Source organism: Psammomys obesus, unplaced genomic scaffold, assembly GCF_907164565.1.
Source record: "Psammomys obesus unplaced genomic scaffold, mPsaObe1.curated_primary_1811, whole genome shotgun sequence".
NCBI classification, from domain to species: domain Eukaryota; kingdom Metazoa; phylum Chordata; class Mammalia; order Rodentia; family Muridae; genus Psammomys; species Psammomys obesus.
The window spans coordinates 22119993-22138776 of NW_026596039.1; the positions used below are offsets into that span (position 1 = coordinate 22119993).

The 18784-nt window shown below is 46.0% G+C and overlaps 1 protein-coding gene across 4 annotated transcripts in view; it reads left to right on the forward strand.

Annotated features, from left to right (window-relative positions):
• Uaca (uveal autoantigen with coiled-coil domains and ankyrin repeats) overlaps positions 1-16144 on the forward strand; it is an 87726-nt gene extending 71582 nt beyond the window's left edge. For all 4 annotated transcript variants that reach the window (XM_055621865.1, XM_055621866.1, XM_055621869.1 and 1 more), the window contains exons 14-19: positions 1987-2023; positions 3057-3109; positions 5806-8508; positions 10170-10319; positions 12452-12517; positions 15955-16144. In XM_055621865.1, the coding sequence (XP_055477840.1) occupies positions 1987-2023; positions 3057-3109; positions 5806-8508; positions 10170-10319; positions 12452-12517; positions 15955-16026 (3081 nt within the window). In that variant the 3' untranslated portion in view covers positions 16027-16144. The remainder of the gene's footprint in view (positions 1-1986; positions 2024-3056; positions 3110-5805; positions 8509-10169; positions 10320-12451; positions 12518-15954) is intronic.
• The last annotated feature ends 2640 nt before the right edge of the window (positions 16145-18784 follow it).

The window sequence follows — 18784 nt, forward strand, 5'->3', positions numbered from 1 at the left end:
TGGATTGACCTTGGACCAGGCTTGGAGCTTCTCCCTCTGTGCTCTCCACTCTCCCAGGGCTACTGAATGCTTGTCAGAGCCTGATGGCTGGGATTTGTTGCTGTTTGTTTTCCAGTTCTGGGAGGCAAAGTCAGGAAGTCTTAGAAAATCCTGCTTTTCTGTAGCTTTAGACAAATTCGTCAAGTTTAGACCTCTCAAGAAGGCGTGGTAAACTATAAAAAAGTAACTAACTTTTTTATCTCAACACCAGCATACATTTTTATCTAAAAACTATTTATATGTATCACATACTGGGAGCCCATGGAGGCCAGAAGAGAGCATTGGATTTCCTGGAACTGAAACTATACACAGTTGTGAGCTGCCATGTGGGTTCTGGGGGTCAAACCTGGACCTTCTAGAAGAGCAGTGAGTGCTCTTAACTGCTGTATTTATGTTTTCAAATAAAAAGTACCCTCAAACCGAAAGTACACACTTTAATCTCATGCTGCGATCGAGGGCATGGCCAATGTCTTTCATTTCCTTTGCATAATTTGTTATTTCCTGGTTCAGTGGGTGTGATCATGTTGTGTGTCCTGTTCAGTCACTTTCCTGAGAGGACAATGGGCACATTTTCCCAATACGACGTCATTGTGGCGAATTTTATACAGGCAGTTTTTTGTTTGTTTCGTTTTTTTTTTTTTTTTTTTTAAGCAAAAAGAAAATCCCAGCGCCTACTTGCCATGTACTTATGAAATTAGTCATTTAAACCCAGGACTCACCATTTATAGTCAACACTCCATACCCCTCTTCCCGCATCCATAAATTAAAGGACAGTAGATAAAAAATACTGAGAAAATTTCTCTGTTGAAATAATTCCACACACTGGCTATTTCCATGGCGTTTGCCCTCTGCTGGACATTATAAGCAATCTAGAAGTTAGCTAACACACGTAGGAGGATGTCCATAGTCCAAGCCGTGTTCTGCACCGCGGAATGTGAGGGATCTGAGCATACCCGTGGACACACAGGGGTGACTTGAGTGTCCACAATATTACGATGAATTACATGTAAACAGTTACATGGATGTATTTATCTTGTTCAACTTTGGGCACTTTAGAATGAAGCTAGTTTTATGTTGTAATTGAGAAATTATGAAAAGATTAGAAAGCCAAGTTAAGTGTTTAAATCCTGTAGGTATAGAGTAACCCACCATGTACACATACGTGGAAGTGCATTAAGAAATAGTTACAGGCCCTACTGTTCCATGCCTTGTAGAATGAGTGCCTCTCCCTGCGTTGGGGGCGCCGTATCCAGTGGAGGGGAGTTAGCTGTGGACCATGGGGCTGAGGGTGATAATAATACAGATGTTGAACTCTGGGCTGCTGTTGCCATGTTCTCCTAAGCTGGAGTGGTGCTGAGCTGTTGGAGTTGGCATGCCATGACCCTTGAAGTATAATATTTTCACCTCTGCACTAGTCTTTGGACAACCTCACTTGGGAAAAGAGTCAGTCCAAGTGCGTTTTAACCCAGGGTATCTGAGGCGTCCCTCTGCTTTCTCCTCACTGCTGCTGCTCTGTTACGTGCAGGCTTTTGCCCTGGTTTAACTTGGCAACAACAGCAGTCTGCCTCACAATACCCCAGAGGCAGTCCTGGCTGCGGGGATGGAAGTGAGTCCTTGCTGTGACTGTGGCCACTTCCTTCCCCCAGGCACAGTGGTAGCAAATGGGAAGCATCAGGGTTCTCAGTTATTTTGCAGTTCATTCTTCTCACAAAGCAGCACAGCCTTTTCTCTGCTGAGTTTGTTGGTGTCCTTAGGGAAGCGCTTGCTCAGGCTGAGCCTAACTGTCACCAGCACTGTGCTTTGTAGGCTCAGGTGCAGGAACAGTGAGTACGGCATGCCCAGGAGTGTCTTCAAGGATAGGATCCGTTAGAACTAAAATAGATGGAGCATTTGGCAGATTGGGACCATGTGCACCTAAAATGTTTCAATTCACACTTCTGATTTCAGAGTGATCATCTGGGACCTGGAAGTTACTCTAGCAACCGTAAGTGGGAGCGCACGGGTTTCTGTCACGGTTGAGGGATCAGGACAAACAGGGGTGGCTGTTGCTGTAGGCTGTTCCTCTCCATAAACAGTGTGCTACTGCCTGTGCCAGCAGCCTGTCTGCATGTTACACCCCGGCACCATGGGCAGGCACAGAGGCCCTGCATGCAGTGCCCGAGGAGGCCACAGAGAGCTTTGGAACCCTGAGTAGCCTTGGTGGTGCTGGGAGTTTTGAACCTAGGTCCTAGGTCCTCTGAAAGAGCAGCCAGTTCTCTTAATTACTGAGCCATTTCTCCAGATCAGGACTGTTTTTCTTTTTTTTTAATGGACAGAAACAAATACAGTTTTCTGATGGGGAGAAATTGATCTCAGTGCAGGTAAATATTTCACAGGTTTATAAGAGATTATTTATTATTGTTTTAGGATTACCCGTAATTTCATCTGCTCTTTTGTTTTACTTTCTACTTTGATACAATAGAGACATCCTATTTTTTTTTTTTTTGCTTCTCTAGCTAAGATCAACAGTGATGCTTAAGCTATACATTAGATTTCTTTATACATTTTATAGTGATCGACTAGCCTGTTGAATTTTACAGTCTTAAAGACTTTTTAAAAGTGTTTATTTTATATTGAAATATATATCTGTGTGTGGATAGGTAAGTTAACAAAGGCCGAAAGAGGGCCTTGGGTCCCCCGGAGCTGTGGTTACAGGCAAGTGTGAGCCGCTTGACGTGTGTGCTGCCAGTGGAGCTCAGGGAGAGCAGCACATGCTGCTGACCACTGAGCCGCCTCTCTGGCCCGGCCTTAGGTACTTTTAAGAGCCAACCTTGCACCTGCTGTCAGCAGACTGGAGGTGCTTTCCTTTAACTGAAAACAGAAAACATGGCTACTTTAGAACAAGAATAGGTTTATATTGTACTGCTTTTATTTTGGTTATGTAATAAAGGACAAGAAATTATACTCATGCCTACTTTAACTCACACTACGTCAACTTAGACATAAATATCTAAAATATCATTTATTGGTTTTAATAGGAAAAGAAGACATGCTTCATAAGCAGGGTCAAGTGTACACAACAGACTCACAGGTAAGACTTGTGTTACTTAACTTAAAAACCCATCTAAACAGGCCAGGAGTGGTTAGCACTTGCCTTTGCAAGTGGATCTCTGTGAGTTTGGGGCCAGCCTAGTCTACATAGTGAGTTCAGGTTAGCCTGGAACATAGTGAGACTCTGTCTAAAAGAAAAAAAGATTCTTAAAGAAAACATTTGGGACTGTCTAAAAAGAAGAAATCTTTGTATAACTACTAAGTATTTTATCACTGAGTAAGGTTTTCATGGTCTAAGTTGATCTCTCTTTTCAAGTTTAATAAAAGTACACATTGCTGTTTCTGGGGCTGTTTGTGGTGACACCACTGTTTCTGCTGTCTTTCATAAGAGGTTGGGATTTCTGCCCCGTTTCTTTGATCTGCAGCCTTCCTTACAAGTGTGAACTATTCTCTCGTGCTCATATAGGAGGACACAAGTGTGAATCATTCAAATGTGGTTCGCTTGGGCACTGAAATGTTTTTCTCTTTGCAATTAAATATTTATCCTCTGCTTTGAAATTTGACTTCAAGAGGTAGAATGCTGGCTAAATTTGTTTTTTTTTTAACATAATAAGTTTTATTTTATTTTATTTGAAATTTTTATTTTTATTAATTACAGTTTGTTCACTTTGTATTCCCCTGTAGCTCCCTCCCCCTTCTCCACCCATGCCCCTCCCCCAGTCCACTGATAGGGGAAGTCTTCCTCTCCTCTTTTCTGACCCTAGTCTATCAAGTCTCATCAGGAGTGGCTGCATTGTCTTCCTCTGTGTCCTGGTAAGGCTGCTCCCCCCTCAGGGGGAGGTGATCAAAGAGCAGGCCAGTCAGTTCATGTCAGAGGCAATCCCTGTTCCTATTAGTATAGAACCCACTTGGACACTGAACTGCCATGGGCTACATCTGTGCAGGAGTCCTAGGTTGTCTCCATGCATGGTCCTTGGTTGGAGTATCAGTCTCAGAAAAGACCCCTTGCCCAGACATTTTGGTTCTGTTGCTGTCCTTGTGAAGTTCCTGTCCTCTCCAGGTCTTTCTATTTCCCACTTCTTTCATAAGATTCCATGCACTCTGCCCAACCTTTGGCCATAAGTCTCAGCATCTGCTTTGATACCCTGCAGGGTAGAGCCCTTCAGAGGCCCTCTGTGGCAGGCTCCTGTCCTGTTCCCTGTTTCCTCCCTCCTCTGTTGTCTGTCCTCTTTGCCTTTCTGAGTGGGGATGGAGCATTTCTCTCCATGCTGCACAGCATGCAGGAAGCCTGGGTCCACCTCAGTCCTGCAGAAACCTCGTGTGCTGGCACATCCTGTGAGCTCAACACTTGGGAGGTGGAGGCAGGAAAAGCAGAAGTGTGAGGTCATCTTCGGGTGCATAGTTTTTTGAAGCTACTGAGACTCAAGAAAAGAATAATAAAAGAATAATGGAAGGGTGCATCTTTAGTGGGAGAGTGGTCGGAGTGGTTAGGAAGACTGGGGATAAATGTTTGATTGTAATAAGGTTAATAGCATGGAAGTTGTGGCTCTGTAATTGTAATTTCTTGACAAATTACACTAGTGTTAGCACAAAGATAACTGAGTAACTGAAAGCTAGTCTTAGAGGCAAGCCAAAGCTAGGAAAGTGTTCTGTGGTGGTGATTTCTTCCTCTTGATTCACAGCACGTTTTAATTTACCCAGGTAGCTTAAAATAAAAAATTCTGCCCACTGAAATCAAAGGATGTCCTCAGGGCCCATGGCATTTATTGTTGAATTATTATTTATATAAAGAACATTGTCACTAGATAGGGAAAGTGAAAATAGTTATATAGAGTCTTTCATGATTATGTGCCCTGACAGTTGAACTCTCTCTGGGAAGTTCAATTATATTTCTTTTTTTGTGAGAATTAATTAATCAAAAGAGCAAGGTACCCATCAATTTTTATATTAAGATTACATGCTAAACTTTTTATTTATCTTCCTGCTAGAAAGCAAACATGTCTTTTTGGTAAGTTGATTGCCATTTTTCTGACAATTCTCATACAAGGTGGGCTCATTTTGGTGGAATTTTGAAAATGTAAAGAGCATTATGTTGGTGTTACCAGTGAAGATGCTCAGAAGTCACATATGTTTTATTAGACATTTTATACCAGGTAGCCGAGCTGAGAAAGGTGCCTACCTGCTAGCCTGATGACCTGAGTTCAAAACCTGGGACCCACGTGGTAGAAGGAGAGAAGAGACTCCAAAATTTGTTCTCTTACCTTCATAAAACAAATAAATAGAAGTTTAATAATATATAATTGGTGAAACTATTTGTACATTTAAAATTTAGCGTTTCCTTGGCTTCTGGTAGCTTGCTTTAGAACTTGAAACCCTAGGGAGACTCTTTTCTGTGGGGTGTGGAATGGTAGGGCATGTTAATGAACTGGTGTTCTCACCAAATGTGGGCATGCTCACTGGAGAGAGGAGACTCAGCCCAGGGCACAATTATTTTCTTTAGAAACTGCCCTAAGAGAACTCTCAAAATGTTTTGAACTTATTAAGGAAATCCTACCCAGAACTGTTTTTCTTGCTACAAAAAATTGTTCCTTTCCCTCTTCCCTCCATCTCTCCCATCTTATTGGTCTAAACGCTCTGATTGCTGATGATGGAGGACTGTCTAGAAGCCCCTATGAAATACTAGTCAGCACAGTGTTTTCTTCAGGTTCCGTGGTTGATGTCTGTATTTCTTCGCAGTGTACCTCTCCTGGCGTACCCACCCACCAAAGCAGGTCTATGTTAAGACCTCTGGAGCTGTCTCTACCCAGTCAGACCTCATACTCTGAAATTGAGATTGTAAAGAAAGAGTTAGAGGCCATGCGAACTCTCTGTGACTCTGCGAAACAAGACCGACTGAAGCTCCAGAACGAGCTGGCTCACAAGGTGGCCGAGTGCAACGCCCTAACTCTGGAGCGTGAGAGGGTCAAGGAGGACTCGGACGAGCAGATCCGGCAGCTGGAAGATGCCCTCAAGGACGTGCAGAAGAGGATGTATGAGTCTGAAGGGAAGGTCAAGCAAATGCAGACCCACTTTCTCGCCCTGAAAGAGCACCTGACCAGTGAGGCAGCCTCAGGGAGCCACCGCGTCACCGAGGAGCTGAAGGACATGAAAGCCAAATACGAAGGCGCTTCGGCAGAGGTGGGAAAGCTGAGGAACCAAATCAAACAGAGCGAGATGCTGGTGGAAGAGTTCAGGAGGGACGAAAGTAGGCTGATGGAAGAAAACAGGAGATTGCAGAGGGAATGCAGCACGTGTGAGATGGAGCGGGAGAAGAAGGGGAGGAGGGTCGTGGAGTTGGAGGGCCAGCTGAAAGAGCTGGCTGCGAAGCTGGCCCTTTCCATCCCCACGGAGAAATTTGACAGCATGAAGAGCTTGTTATCCAGTGAAGTCAACGAGAAGGCGAAGAGGCTGGCGGAGGTGGGCCGGGACTACGCAAACTCCCTGGAGGAAATCCAACAGCTGAGGAGGGATCTGGAGAGCGTTAGAGCCAAGCTGGCCCAGCACGTCAGACCCGAGGAGCACGAGCAGCTCAGGAGCAGGTTGGAGCAGAAGTCGGGAGAGCTGGGGAAGAAGGTCGCAGAGCTAACCCTCAAAAACCAGACGCTGCAGAAAGAAGTGGAGAAGGTCCACGGGGACAACCAGCTGCTCAGCCAGCAGGTGCACAGCCTGACGGCGGAGATGAAAACGCACTACGTGCCCCTGAAGGTCAGTGAGGAGATGAAGAAGGCGCACTCCGCAAGCCTGGAGGATCTGAACAGGAGGCTTTCTGACGCCACGCAGAGGTACGCCGAGAAGAGGCTGGAAGCTGAGCAGCTACTGGCGGAGAACGACCGGCTGACCAAGAACCTCAACCACCTGGAGGCCGTGTTCGTAGCGCCCGAAAAACACGAACAGGAGCTAACGGGCCTGAAGTCCAATATTGCCGAGCTGAAAAAGCAGCTGTCCGATCTTAATAAAAAATGTGGAGAGGATCAGGAGAAATTGCGTGCACTTACATCGGAAAACGCTGGCTTGAAAAAGACCCTGAGTAGCCAGTATGTGCCTGTCAAGACCCACGAGGAGGTGAAGGCCGCCCTGAGCAGCACAGTGGAGAAAACCAACAGAGCCTTACTTGACGCGAAGAAAAGGTGTGATGACACGAGCCAGGAATTTTCAAAACTGAGGGACGAGAATGAGGTACTGAGAAGGAACCTGGAGAACCTGCAGAATCAGATGAAGGCTGACTACGTGAGCCTGGAAGAGCACTCGAGAAGGGTGAGCGCGCTGAGCCAGAGCCTGAAGGAGGCGCAGGAGGCCAACGCCACTGTCCTGGCGGACCACCGCCGAGGCCAGGAGGAGATCGGCGCGCTGCATGCTGAGATTAAGGCCCAGAAAAAGGAGCTGGACACCATCCAAGAGTGCATCAAGCTCAAATACGCTCCGCTAGCCCGCCTGGAAGAGTGTGAGCGCAAGTTCAAGGCTGCAGAGAAAGCCCTGAAGGAGCAGCTGTCGGAGCAGACGCACAAGTGTCGTGTGAGGGACGAAGAGGCCAAGAAGGGCAAGCAAGAGAACGAGAGGCTGAGGAGGGAGCTCGCTGCCCTTCAGAAGGAGCTGAAGGAGAGGAGTGTTCTGGTGGAAGAGGCCCGGGAGGCGCAGCGGGAGCTGAGCGGGAAAACGGAGGAACTCAACAAGCAGCTGACGGACCTGTCCCAAAAGTACGCCACCGTGAAGAGCGAGAAGGAGAAGCTGGCGGAAGAGAAGGCCAGGCAGACCTCCGAGGTCCTCGCAGCCCAGAACCTCCTGCAAAGACAGCCCATCCCGCTGGAGCAGGTGGACACTCTGAAAAAGTCTCTCAACGACACCATTGAACAGTTGAAGGAAGAGCTGAGGAGCAAGCAGAGGTGCGTGGAGAGAGAGCAGCAGATGGTGAGCAAGCTCCAGCAGCTTCTGGAGAACCAGAAGAACTCCTCTGTGCCCCTCGCGGATCACCTGCAGCTAAAGGAGGCCTTAGAGAAAGAGGTCACCATCATGAAAGCCAGCCTGAGAGAAAAGGAAGAGGAAAGCCAGATCAAAACCAAGGAAGTCTCCAAACTCCAGACAGAGGTTCAGAATACCAAGCAGGCGCTGAAGAACTTAGAGATGAGAGAGGTCGTTGACTTGTCAAAATACAAAGCCACAAAGAGTGATTTGGAGGCCCAGATCTCCAACTTGAATGACAGACTGGCCAGCCTGAACAGGAAGTACCACCAAGTGTGCGGGGAGAAACTGTCTGCCAAAGATGAGAAGGAACTGCTCCATCTCAGCATCGAGCAGGAGATCAAGGACCAGAAGGAGCGGTGTGACAAGTCCCTGACAACCATCATGGAGCTGCAGCAGAGGATTCAGGAGTCCGCCGAGCAGATCGAAGCCAAGGACAACAAGGTAGGCAGGGTCCAGACTGCGTCGCCATGCAGAGGAGCCCTAGTGTGGGGCTTCAGGTCGGATCCCTTGGCATGGAATCCGCAGACAGGCCTACAATCCATTACTAAAGTACCGCCCTTTCAGGTTGAAGATGGTTATGAAAAAAAAAATCTAAATTGAAAAAGCACGAAATTCAAAGTTTTTTTTTTTTTTTTTTTTTTTTTTTCTGTTCTCTCAGCTAACAGTTAGGGAAGAAGGGACGATTGAGGTGACTGAGGTTCACATCCTTGTAGTGAGGAGTTGGGATCTAGTAGCTTCTGAGTTCAAGAAGTCCAGGTCACTGGTAGCGTCGGACTCTATCTCCCTACTCACCCAGACCTGTACCCAGAGCCGAGACCACCGTGCATTCCGCACAGTGTTTCTGTAAATCTGGCCTGGGATGTTTCGTTCTTCCTGTGCTGTGCTGGGTCCTGTGCACCCTTTAACATTTCGTCTTTGCCATCAAGTCCTCGCTGGCCAGTCTAGCCTCTAGCTAACACTTCCTCCAAAATCTCAGGTTTTATTTTAGCTTTGCCATTCCTTAAGTTAAAACAGCTTAGGAGCAGCATTTATAATTTGTCTTTCCCTCTTGGTTTTCTTCTGTATGGTCCAATTTTGCAGAATGGGTATGCAATAATATTTCTGAAACTGGTAGATGTCTAGTTTGTACCATGGAGATGAAATGTGAAGACTGATCACAGCTTAATGTATTCACTAAGTAATTATAAAATGGTCTCTACCCTCTGGGGAAATAGGGAATGAGTAAAAGCAGCCTCTGACCCAGCTGTCCTCAGCAACACGCCTTCCCGTAAGATCTAGCATTTAAATCCACTCAGTTTATGTGCAAAGTTGTTAGGATGCAGTCACACATCATTGTGATAGCTAATTCCTGCATCTGCTCATTCACATTGCCAGTTATTATACAGTGCAACTGCTGGGACTTCAGATGGCTGAGCAGTTAAAAGCACTTGCTGGCTGCTCTTCCAGAAGACTGGGCACCAATGTCAGCTCACAGCCCCCTCGCTGCAGCTCTGGGGGAACAAGACGCCATCTGCTGGCCTCTGTGGACACTGCACACAGAAGGGCACATACGCATCAGCATACACTCACACAAAAATCAAATTTTAAAAACTGGTAAGAAAGCACATAAGTGGATCCTGTGCTCACATGAACCACACTCTTTTGCTTTCATGCTCCGTCTAATAGAACTCCTTTCCAGTGTTCACAGCATCACCTGGAAGGTAGTTCTTAGGCCTCAGGCCCTTTCACATGCATAGAAAACCTTGTTCACGCTCCAGTGTTAGGATATACATGATATTCATTCTCAACTTGGTGGTGTCTTTGGGAGCAGTTTGTTGAAGAATTTAAGTCGAAGAATTGTGTGACTCTGTGCTGTGTGTTCTGTTTGGAGAATTGTGTGACTCTATGTGACTGTGCGTTCTGTGGGAGAATTGTGTGACTCTGTGCTGTCTGTTCTGTGGGAGAATTGTGTGACTCTATGCTGTGTGTTCTGTGGGAGTCTTGGCGGCATCTTACCTGCTGTTTACAGTCTCTGTCTCAAGTGAGGTGTGATTTCTGTGCAAGTGTGTTCATCACAGACGGTGGCGTACGCCTTCCTACGATTTCTCTCTTGTCTCTCAAAGATAACTGAACTTCTGAGTGATGTAGAGAGACTAAAGCAGGCGCTCAATGGCCTTTCCCAGCTCACCTACAGCGGCAGCCCCACCAGGCGGCAGAGCCAGCTTGTGGACACCCTGCAGCACCGAGTGCGGGATCTGCAGCAGCAGCTGGCGGTGAGTGTCCAGGGCGCTGAGCACCGGGGCCAGCGGAGTGTGCGAGCCTGAGGGTGTGTAGCTTCCATGGAGATCGAGTGCATTTGGAGCTGGCTTGACCCTCAAGGCTGTAGCTTTTGCTGATATCACCATTCTTTAGAGTGTTAGTGTCATTTGTGTGGCGCCTGCTCTACGCCCCTACGATAAGCACTCCGTTCTTTCTCCCCGCACTGGCCCACCGTCACTGCACAAAGCAGGGAGTTTAAGAAGACTTCTTGGGCTCTGGAGGGGCTGCATCTGTCGGGCTCTGTCACAACATGGCAGAAGCTATCCCATGAGAAAGCAAGAGCGAGAGGGGCCAGGCTCACCTCTCAGACAGACCCTATCCTGGCAGGCCGAAGCCTGTGGCGGTACATGCCTGGAGTCATTATCAGCATTAGATCTAATCACCTCTTCCCTATGGGCACTGGCCACAGGGAGCTCTTTCTAACACGTGGAGTCTGGGGTCACATTCAGACAGCTTCCCGGGAAGGAAAGGCTAGCAGCAACTGGGATCTGTTCCAGAGAAGAAGGAAGAAGTTGGCCTGAATCTGTAAAGCGCTTGGTGGGTAAAAGGAAGGTGGAGAATCGTCCAGGCCATGAAAATGGTGTGAAAAGACCCACAGGGCTGGGACCTAGCAGAGAGTAACAAGAGGCAGGCCTCGCGGGCACAGCGGCGGCCCCTGCTGGAGATGGCTGAGCAGACAACAGCACTCTGTGCACAAGCCTGACAACCTGAGCAGTGTGCCCACATTCTCATGTCCTGCACACTAAAACAATCATGATCATTAACAGCAGCAAGAGCAGCACAGGTTTGTTGTTGTTGAAGACTTGGACTTGAGAGATGGCTGTTGTGTTAAATTAAAAGTATGGTGTAGTAATGTTTATTATTAATCCTATAATTATTGTGCTGGTATTAATCTAAGGCGCTACCACAATCAATAAAAGACAGACACCTGATAGATTTTAGAATAGCCTTATATCACCTGGGGCATGGCAGATATTATGTTCTAAGCTGTCTTTACTCCCAAGCCCCCATCCCATGCCATCTGCTCTAAAATTTCTTATCTAGGCTACCTTCCCTCCATAACTCCATAAATACTTGCTTCTTCTCCCATCTGGGCCACTTTCTTCCACCCATGCCCATCCGGCCATGTGCTCCTTGATAACCCATTGTGGCTCTCTGCTTCCTTCCTCTTCTGGTACCTGTCCACCTCTCTTTCCCGTGATCCTCCAGTCCTCAAAGCCCACAGACTTTGGCTACACCTACCCCATTCTGCTCTGTCCAGGTTTAGGCTTTTTTTTTTTTTTTTTGGTCAAACAGGAATAACTTCCTAGGCAAGGTTTACACAACAAGGCCAGTTATCTGTGAGAATGTGCTCCCCTGGGCCAGCAGCCAGATCTCTGGGGCCAGTAACTACCATTAGAGTACCAGTACCAGACCAGCCCCCAGCAGGTGGCTCAGCAGGTACCCACACTAAGCAACTCACAGCAGCTCACAACTCCAGCTCCAGGGAATCTGACGCCTCTGGCCTTTGTGGGCTACACACACACAATCACACAGTCATGCATGCACACATGCACGCGTGCGCGCTTGTGCACCCGCACACAGACTTGGAATGATAAAAATAAATATTAAGAAAAGATAGGGCTTCTTTGTGGGGATCCTGAAGACCAAGCTGATAAGTTTGGATTCTCTCTTCTATGTGAGGAGGCATCCACCTGAGGTCTTTAAGCCAGCACTGACAAAAGGGAAGTGCTAGCTCAGTCCTAGAAGCAAGACAGAGGAGACACAGGAAACAAGCTTGGAAGTGTTAGCAATGGCCTGAAGCATCAGTTGGTAGGCGGCTTGGCAAGTTCTTGGCAGTAGGGGTAAACTGAGGCAGTGATCCCTTGTGGCATTGCTTTCCCAGTAATATTCCTGTGTGTTATGGGAAACCTTTCACTAGCTCCATCACATGTAACTCGGCACCTGTGGCTTTGTTCTAAAAGTGGCAGCAGCCCTTTAATAACCTGCCAGTCTACAGCGGGAGGTCTTGGCACAGCATCTCCCGAGCCGCCTGGTGTTGCTGATGTGCGTGCTAATTTCTCTGTCTGCCTTCCCACGGCCCTAGGATGCTGACAGACAGCACCAGGAAGTCATTGCTATCTACCGGACACACCTCCTCAGTGCTGCACAGGTAAGAATGGCTGTGTCTTTGCAAAGACTATTCACTGTAGAGAAAAATAAAGTACTGTTTTTATTTTTTGAATAAACTTAACGTGAATGTAATTGACATTTGAAGTTGCTCTAGTCCATATGCTTATTTAAAAATAATTGTGTTTCTTTTAATCATGGCTTGCATATCTCCCAGAACAATTTACAAAGCTGTACAGCAACACAACATCTTAAATTTAGTGTTGTCTCCATCTGCTTGTCACTCATCCTCTAGACAGTCTGGCAACACGCGATGGCAGCTCACACTAACAGTGTCGATAGCTGGGGTAATGCCTTGACATTGCACGTGGCTGTCAGTGTGCGGGGAAGAGACTAGAGGGGCTGTATATTTTTCCTGGTGGCTTAGGGGGTCTTTGAAGCAGGGAACACGTGAAAATCTGAAATGGGGGACATATGCACAGAATTGTAGTAAGTAAGAAAAAATTGGTCTGTTATAACTGATTATTTACTTACAGAGCCTTAAACTTGGTGAAGCAAAAGATTGTAAATCCTCTCTTCTTGTGTTGTTCTGAGAACGCCTGTGGAAAAAAAATATGCTAAGAAAATGTTTAGGGTGTGAAAGATGGGTTGTCTGTGCTTGGCGACAGCCATGCACATAGTCTCCCGAGTTCTCAGAATAGACTGTTCAGGAAGGTGCTCTGGAAGAAACAAGTGTTGGAATGACGAGTGAGGTATAACAGAAATTATTAGGATTTGAAACGTGTTAGGCCACACTGTTCTGTAAAAGAAGAGGAAGAAGTGGGGAAGATGGGTGCTGAGAGCAAATTTCAAAGAAACATGGTTTTTGTTTTTTAAAGAGAACTCAATTAAACAGTACACGTGCTTTCTGACATCAAACTCTTACAATCAATAGTCAACTTTTTCTACAGGGACAGGAGCTCTGAAAATGAGGGATGCCTGAAGGGCGCTGCCCTGCTACTCTTTGAGTGCATAGGACATTTGCTGAGATCTGAGAGATTATTTCAATTGTTCGAGCAATCGGTGGGCAACAGAATAAGACGCTTATGAGGGGAATAGAAAAACCAAAGATCAGGTTGGAGAGATGGCTCAGTGGAGAGAAGCACTTGCTGTTTAAGCATGGGGACCTGGGTTTGGATCCCAGAACCTATGTGAAGAGGCAGGCCTGGCTGCCTGAGTGCCTATGACCCTAGTGCCCAGGGGCTGGAGACAGGAGGATCACTGAGGCTGGCCACCAGCTTGCTTTAGGGTCAGTGAGAGATGCTGTCTCAAGAAAATAAGGCAGAGAGTGGTAGAGCAGGACACCCAATGTCCCCAGCATGCACACGCGTGCGCGCACACATGCACCCACGCACACACACACACCCACACACACATGCATACATACACAGCAACTCAATACTAGAAAGGGATGACAAACATCCTGGTCTTTGCCAGAGGGGCCAGAGAAAAACAAACAAACAAACAAACAAACAAACATCCGATAATTTCTCAGACCGTTTTACTCTATACAATGTACACTTCTGAAATCTGAAATTGTCCTCTGCTCAGTCCTAATGAAGCAGCAGCAGCTGGCATCTGAAATCCTCTTGCCGTCTGGCGTCACACAGTTAACTTTGGGTCCAGTGTAGTCAACTGTGGCTAACGTTCGGAATGTAAACACCCTGCTGCTGTAAAAACAGATTTGGGGGGCCAAACTTTTTATGTTGATAGCCGTGTCCTGCCAAAACCTATATAGATGCTCCAGTAATAAATTAATAATAAAGAAGAAAGTAGAGGTGTATAAGCCTGCCACAGACTACTTAAAAAAGTGCGTGTGTGTGTGTGTGTGTGTGTGTGTGTGTGTGTGTGTGTCGCGCGCGCGTGTGGAGGCCAGAATAGAACACTGTCTTATTACTCTGTGCTCTGCCTGATTGCTTTGGGCATAGTCTCTTACTGAACCTGCAGCTCACAGTCAGCTGTGCTAGTCAAGCACAGGGCTCTTGGGGTCCACCTGTCTCCACCCCACAATGCTGGGGTTACAGGCACGTTCAGCCTTGCCCAGGGTTTTTATGGGTACTGGGAATTCAAACTCAGGACCTACCTCACATTTGCACAGCAACTATTCTTATACACTGAGCCATCTTTCCAGCCCCTACTTTAAACTTTTTAAATGGTCTCCTTTAACATGTAAATGACTAACACACTCAGCTTTGTGCCAGGGGAGTTGCCAGTGTGTAAGGGGTAACTTTCTTTACATATAGTTTCATCCAAGTGTTTGGAAAATGGGTCTTTTATACCCAGTTGGGTAGAAGTGTAAATTGTTATTTCTAGTAAGGAAAGTACTTTGAAAAATGAAATAGTTTTTGTTATTGTGTTTTGTTTTTGAGATCCAGGCAGCCCTTGAATTTCTGATCCTTGTGCCTCCACTTTCTGAGTGCTGACATTATAGTTGTTCACTGTACACCAGTCCTGAATTTGTCTTATAAGCCTGCTATTTCTTCTCCACACGTCTGGCTATAAAGACTATACATACATATTTATCTTTCAAATTTACAAATATATGTAGATAGATCTAGAAAGATATATATATATATACATGCTGTATCAATCATCTGTCTATCTATCTATCTATCTATCTATCTATCTATCTATCTATCTATCTATCTATCTGTCTGTCTATCTATCACCTATCTGTGTCTATCTATCATCTATCTACCTACCTTAGGGAAGAGGCAAAAGAATTTAATATGTCTGTATAGTGTGTATTACATAAAAAATTAACAGCTAAGTGGCTCTGGAAAAGATTGCTATGACATTGAGTGAAAAGGCAAGCTGCAGAGATGTGTCATTCTGCTTTATGTTAAAATTATAAGTATGGAAATTACTTTTTCCTCAGCTACTTTTCTCTTTAAAGGGGCAAGGCAGGGAGATGGCTGAGTGGGCAAAGTGCTTTTCACGCAAGATTGAGAACCAAGAGTTCAGATCTCCAGCACCAAGGAAATGATGCATGCGTGTGGCAGCCAGCCTCTAAACTCAGCTGTTAGGAAATAGAGATGGGGTCTCTGGAGCGAGCTGGTTAGAGCGGCCAAATGGCCAGCTCTGGTGTCAAGCTGCAGACTCAGCCTCAGTCGAGAAGGCAGGACGTGCCTCAAGGTGTAGACACGTGCACACCACGCAATCTTGGGAGTGTTCTCGGAGCTTACTCTGCTCCCAGTGCGGACAGCCCTGCTCAGCAGATGCCATTGCTGTCCCTGGTTTTCTGGTCAGAAGGGCTAAGAGCCCCTCCTGCATACTTAGTCCTGATGACCCGACACTGTCGTCTCCATGGTCGAGTTCCTGTGGGGCGCTCTCACTATGGGGAGGGTTCGTCTGGGAAACACAGCAGGTGTGCCCTAGGATACAGGCTTCAGCTTTGGAGTCAATATGTGACGCGTGGCCTCTCCTCTTCCTTCTCTCCAGGGTCACATGGATGAAGACGTGCAGGCGGCCTTACTACAGATCATACAGATGCGACAAGGCCTCGTGTGCTAGCGGCAGCTGGCCCAGAGCCTGTCCTTCGGTGCTATGCATTCTGGGTGCGGTTCTGAGGCTTTTTGGGCCTACTCTGATAGTATACATAAAATAAAATCTATTTTGTTGTGTTGCTGAATTTTATTTTTCTCATGAGATGAGTGTGTCATTGAGTTTTTCAGCTGGGTCAGATCTTGGGTTTATGTGCATTCGTTTCACGCAGTGGCACACAGCATGTACTTTGGTACTTGCCTTGCCTCAACTATCTCCTTCTTATTTATACTTTTTCATTTTCATTCTGCTTTGTTTTTGCTTTTAGAGATGAGGGTTCTCTGTGTAGCCTTGGCTGTATTGGAACTCACTCTGTAGACCAGGCTGGCCTCAAACTCACAGAGACCTGCCTGCTTCTGCCTCCCGAGTGCTGGGATCAAAGGCTTGTGCCACCATGCCCTAGTAATTGTACTTTTTAAAACTACATTTTAAAAATGGTTGGGTCCCTAATAAAATATGAGCCATCTGAATGGGTCCATAAAAAGAAGCTTAGGCTGAAATAAGCACTGGAAGATTGATTTTGGAGAAATTAATTTAGCTGATGGCTACTTTTAAGTGGATCAGAAGACCTTCCAGGAGCTGAAAAGACAGCTCAGTTAGTAAAGTGTTTTCCAGGCAATCATGAGGGTCCGAGTTCAATCCCCAGGACCCAGATTCCTGCCCCCAGGAGCAACAGTGTGCACCTGTAATTCCAGCACCGAGGAGGCAGGGACAGCAGAATGTCTGAGCCTCACTGGCCATACAGTCCAGCCAAATCAGTGAGCTGCAGGTTCAGGGAGAGGCCAGATATCAGCCTCTGGCCTCCACATGCACAGGCACAGATGTGCACACACAGACTCACAAACATAAATCATCCTTTTCCCTGAGCAACCCGTGAGCCTTGTGGGCTTTGGAGGAGTGGGTTATGAGGCTGGCCAAGGTGCATCTTTATTGAGCAGTGTAAGGAGTACCTTTGGCTTTGTTTTTCTTCTTAAACTAATACCTTTTAAAGTAGATTTCATGACGGTTTTGCAGTGCTAAAATTACACAGCTCAGGGACAGGCGCGAGCAGAATATTTGAGGAACTGGTAAGATTGCCTCCTGGTCTCCACAGCAGAGCTTTAACCTTTTGCTACTTGTGGTTGACTTTTCTTGCCATAGTCTTTCACACGAGAACAATGAGAAATGATGCGTGAAATTTCTCCAAGTGTCAAAAACTTGACTTTATTTATTTTTTTGCAATTGCTTTGACATTTGGGAATGTTGTAATCAAGCACTCATTATACATGCGTCCTCCAAATGTTTCATACTTATTTATAGGAGTGTCATCCGAATGGGATTAATAATGCGAGATGCAAGTTTCTTACAAAATTAGCATTAAAGAATTGATCTGGGGAACATGTTGAAGTCTTAGACAACAGCGCCACAATGCAGTATACTGCAGAATAAAGACAGCAAGGAGATAGTGGAATTGGGCATACTTAGGGTAAACTCTCCAGCCAGCTATTTGCACGAACCGCATCTTTCTACAGAGGATTTATGTCTTTATTTAGATTAATGTTTTGTTTACTGTTCACACTAAAAGGCACTGATTTGATAGCAAGTAATTGTACAAATGGATCATTTTAGCTGAGCTTTGTGTGTGTGTGGTACTTATATTTATGTTCGTGTGTGTGGGTGCTTATGTGTGTAGTGTATATATGTATGTTCACGTGTGTGAGTGCGTGTGTGTGCGAATACGTAGAGGCCCTAAGTTGATGCTGGATATCCTCATCCATTGCTCACCACGTATTGGAGCAGGGACTCTGGATTGAACCCAGAGCTTGGCATTCAGCTGGATTAGTGACCAGCTTAGCTTGCCCTGAGGATCCCCTGTCCCTGCCTCATTGGTGCCAGGATTATAGGTGGCCACGATGCCTGTCTGGCTTTTATAAGTTCGTTCTGAGGATCCAAACCTGCCCTTACCATGTGTGACAAGTGCTGTATTCACTGAGCCATCTTCTCAGCCCCGGAGTTTTCTTCCATTGCAAATCCCAGAGCATTTTCTTAGTCCTGTCTTTATAGAATACGGTTGGAAAAATCACCACCTACGCCAAGACTATACCATCATATTTGTTTTTTGAAAGAGCACGTCCTAACACAGGGTCACATAAGGGCACTTCTGTGCAAGCACGTGATGAATTTTAAGCATACCCTATACCTGATGCTTCCTTCCCATCTGTCCCTCTTGTTCCCCTGATAGTGTGACTTCTGCTTTCACGTCATCTGTACTCACAAGATTGTATGTCTCTGTGAAGTCTGGGGACCACAGTCGAGAGAAAACGTGATCTCTGTCTTTCTGAGGCTGACCTAAGTAGCTTCACATACTGATCTCAGGCATTTCCCTGCAGGTAGCACGACTTTATTCTTTGTAAGTCAGTACATCCACATTTCTTCGGTATGTAAACAATGAAAAGTCAGAATTGATTTATTTTTTTGTTCTTGAGGTAAAGTTTATATGAATAACATTTGGCTCGTTACTTATGTTTAATATTGGGGGTTTTTGTTTTGTTTTTTTCCTGAATTTTGTTTTAAGAGTTTTGGGCCATGTATTGAAATCCAACAGAGTAGTGTTTTGAACTAGAAACATGTTCAGAGCCATGTTTTCCTTGGTAGTTGGGGAAGCAGCCTTATATTTTATTTTGTGTTTTAAGGTTTATTATTTTTTTTAACTCTGTGTTTGTTCATGTGAGTGCTGGTGCTCATAGAG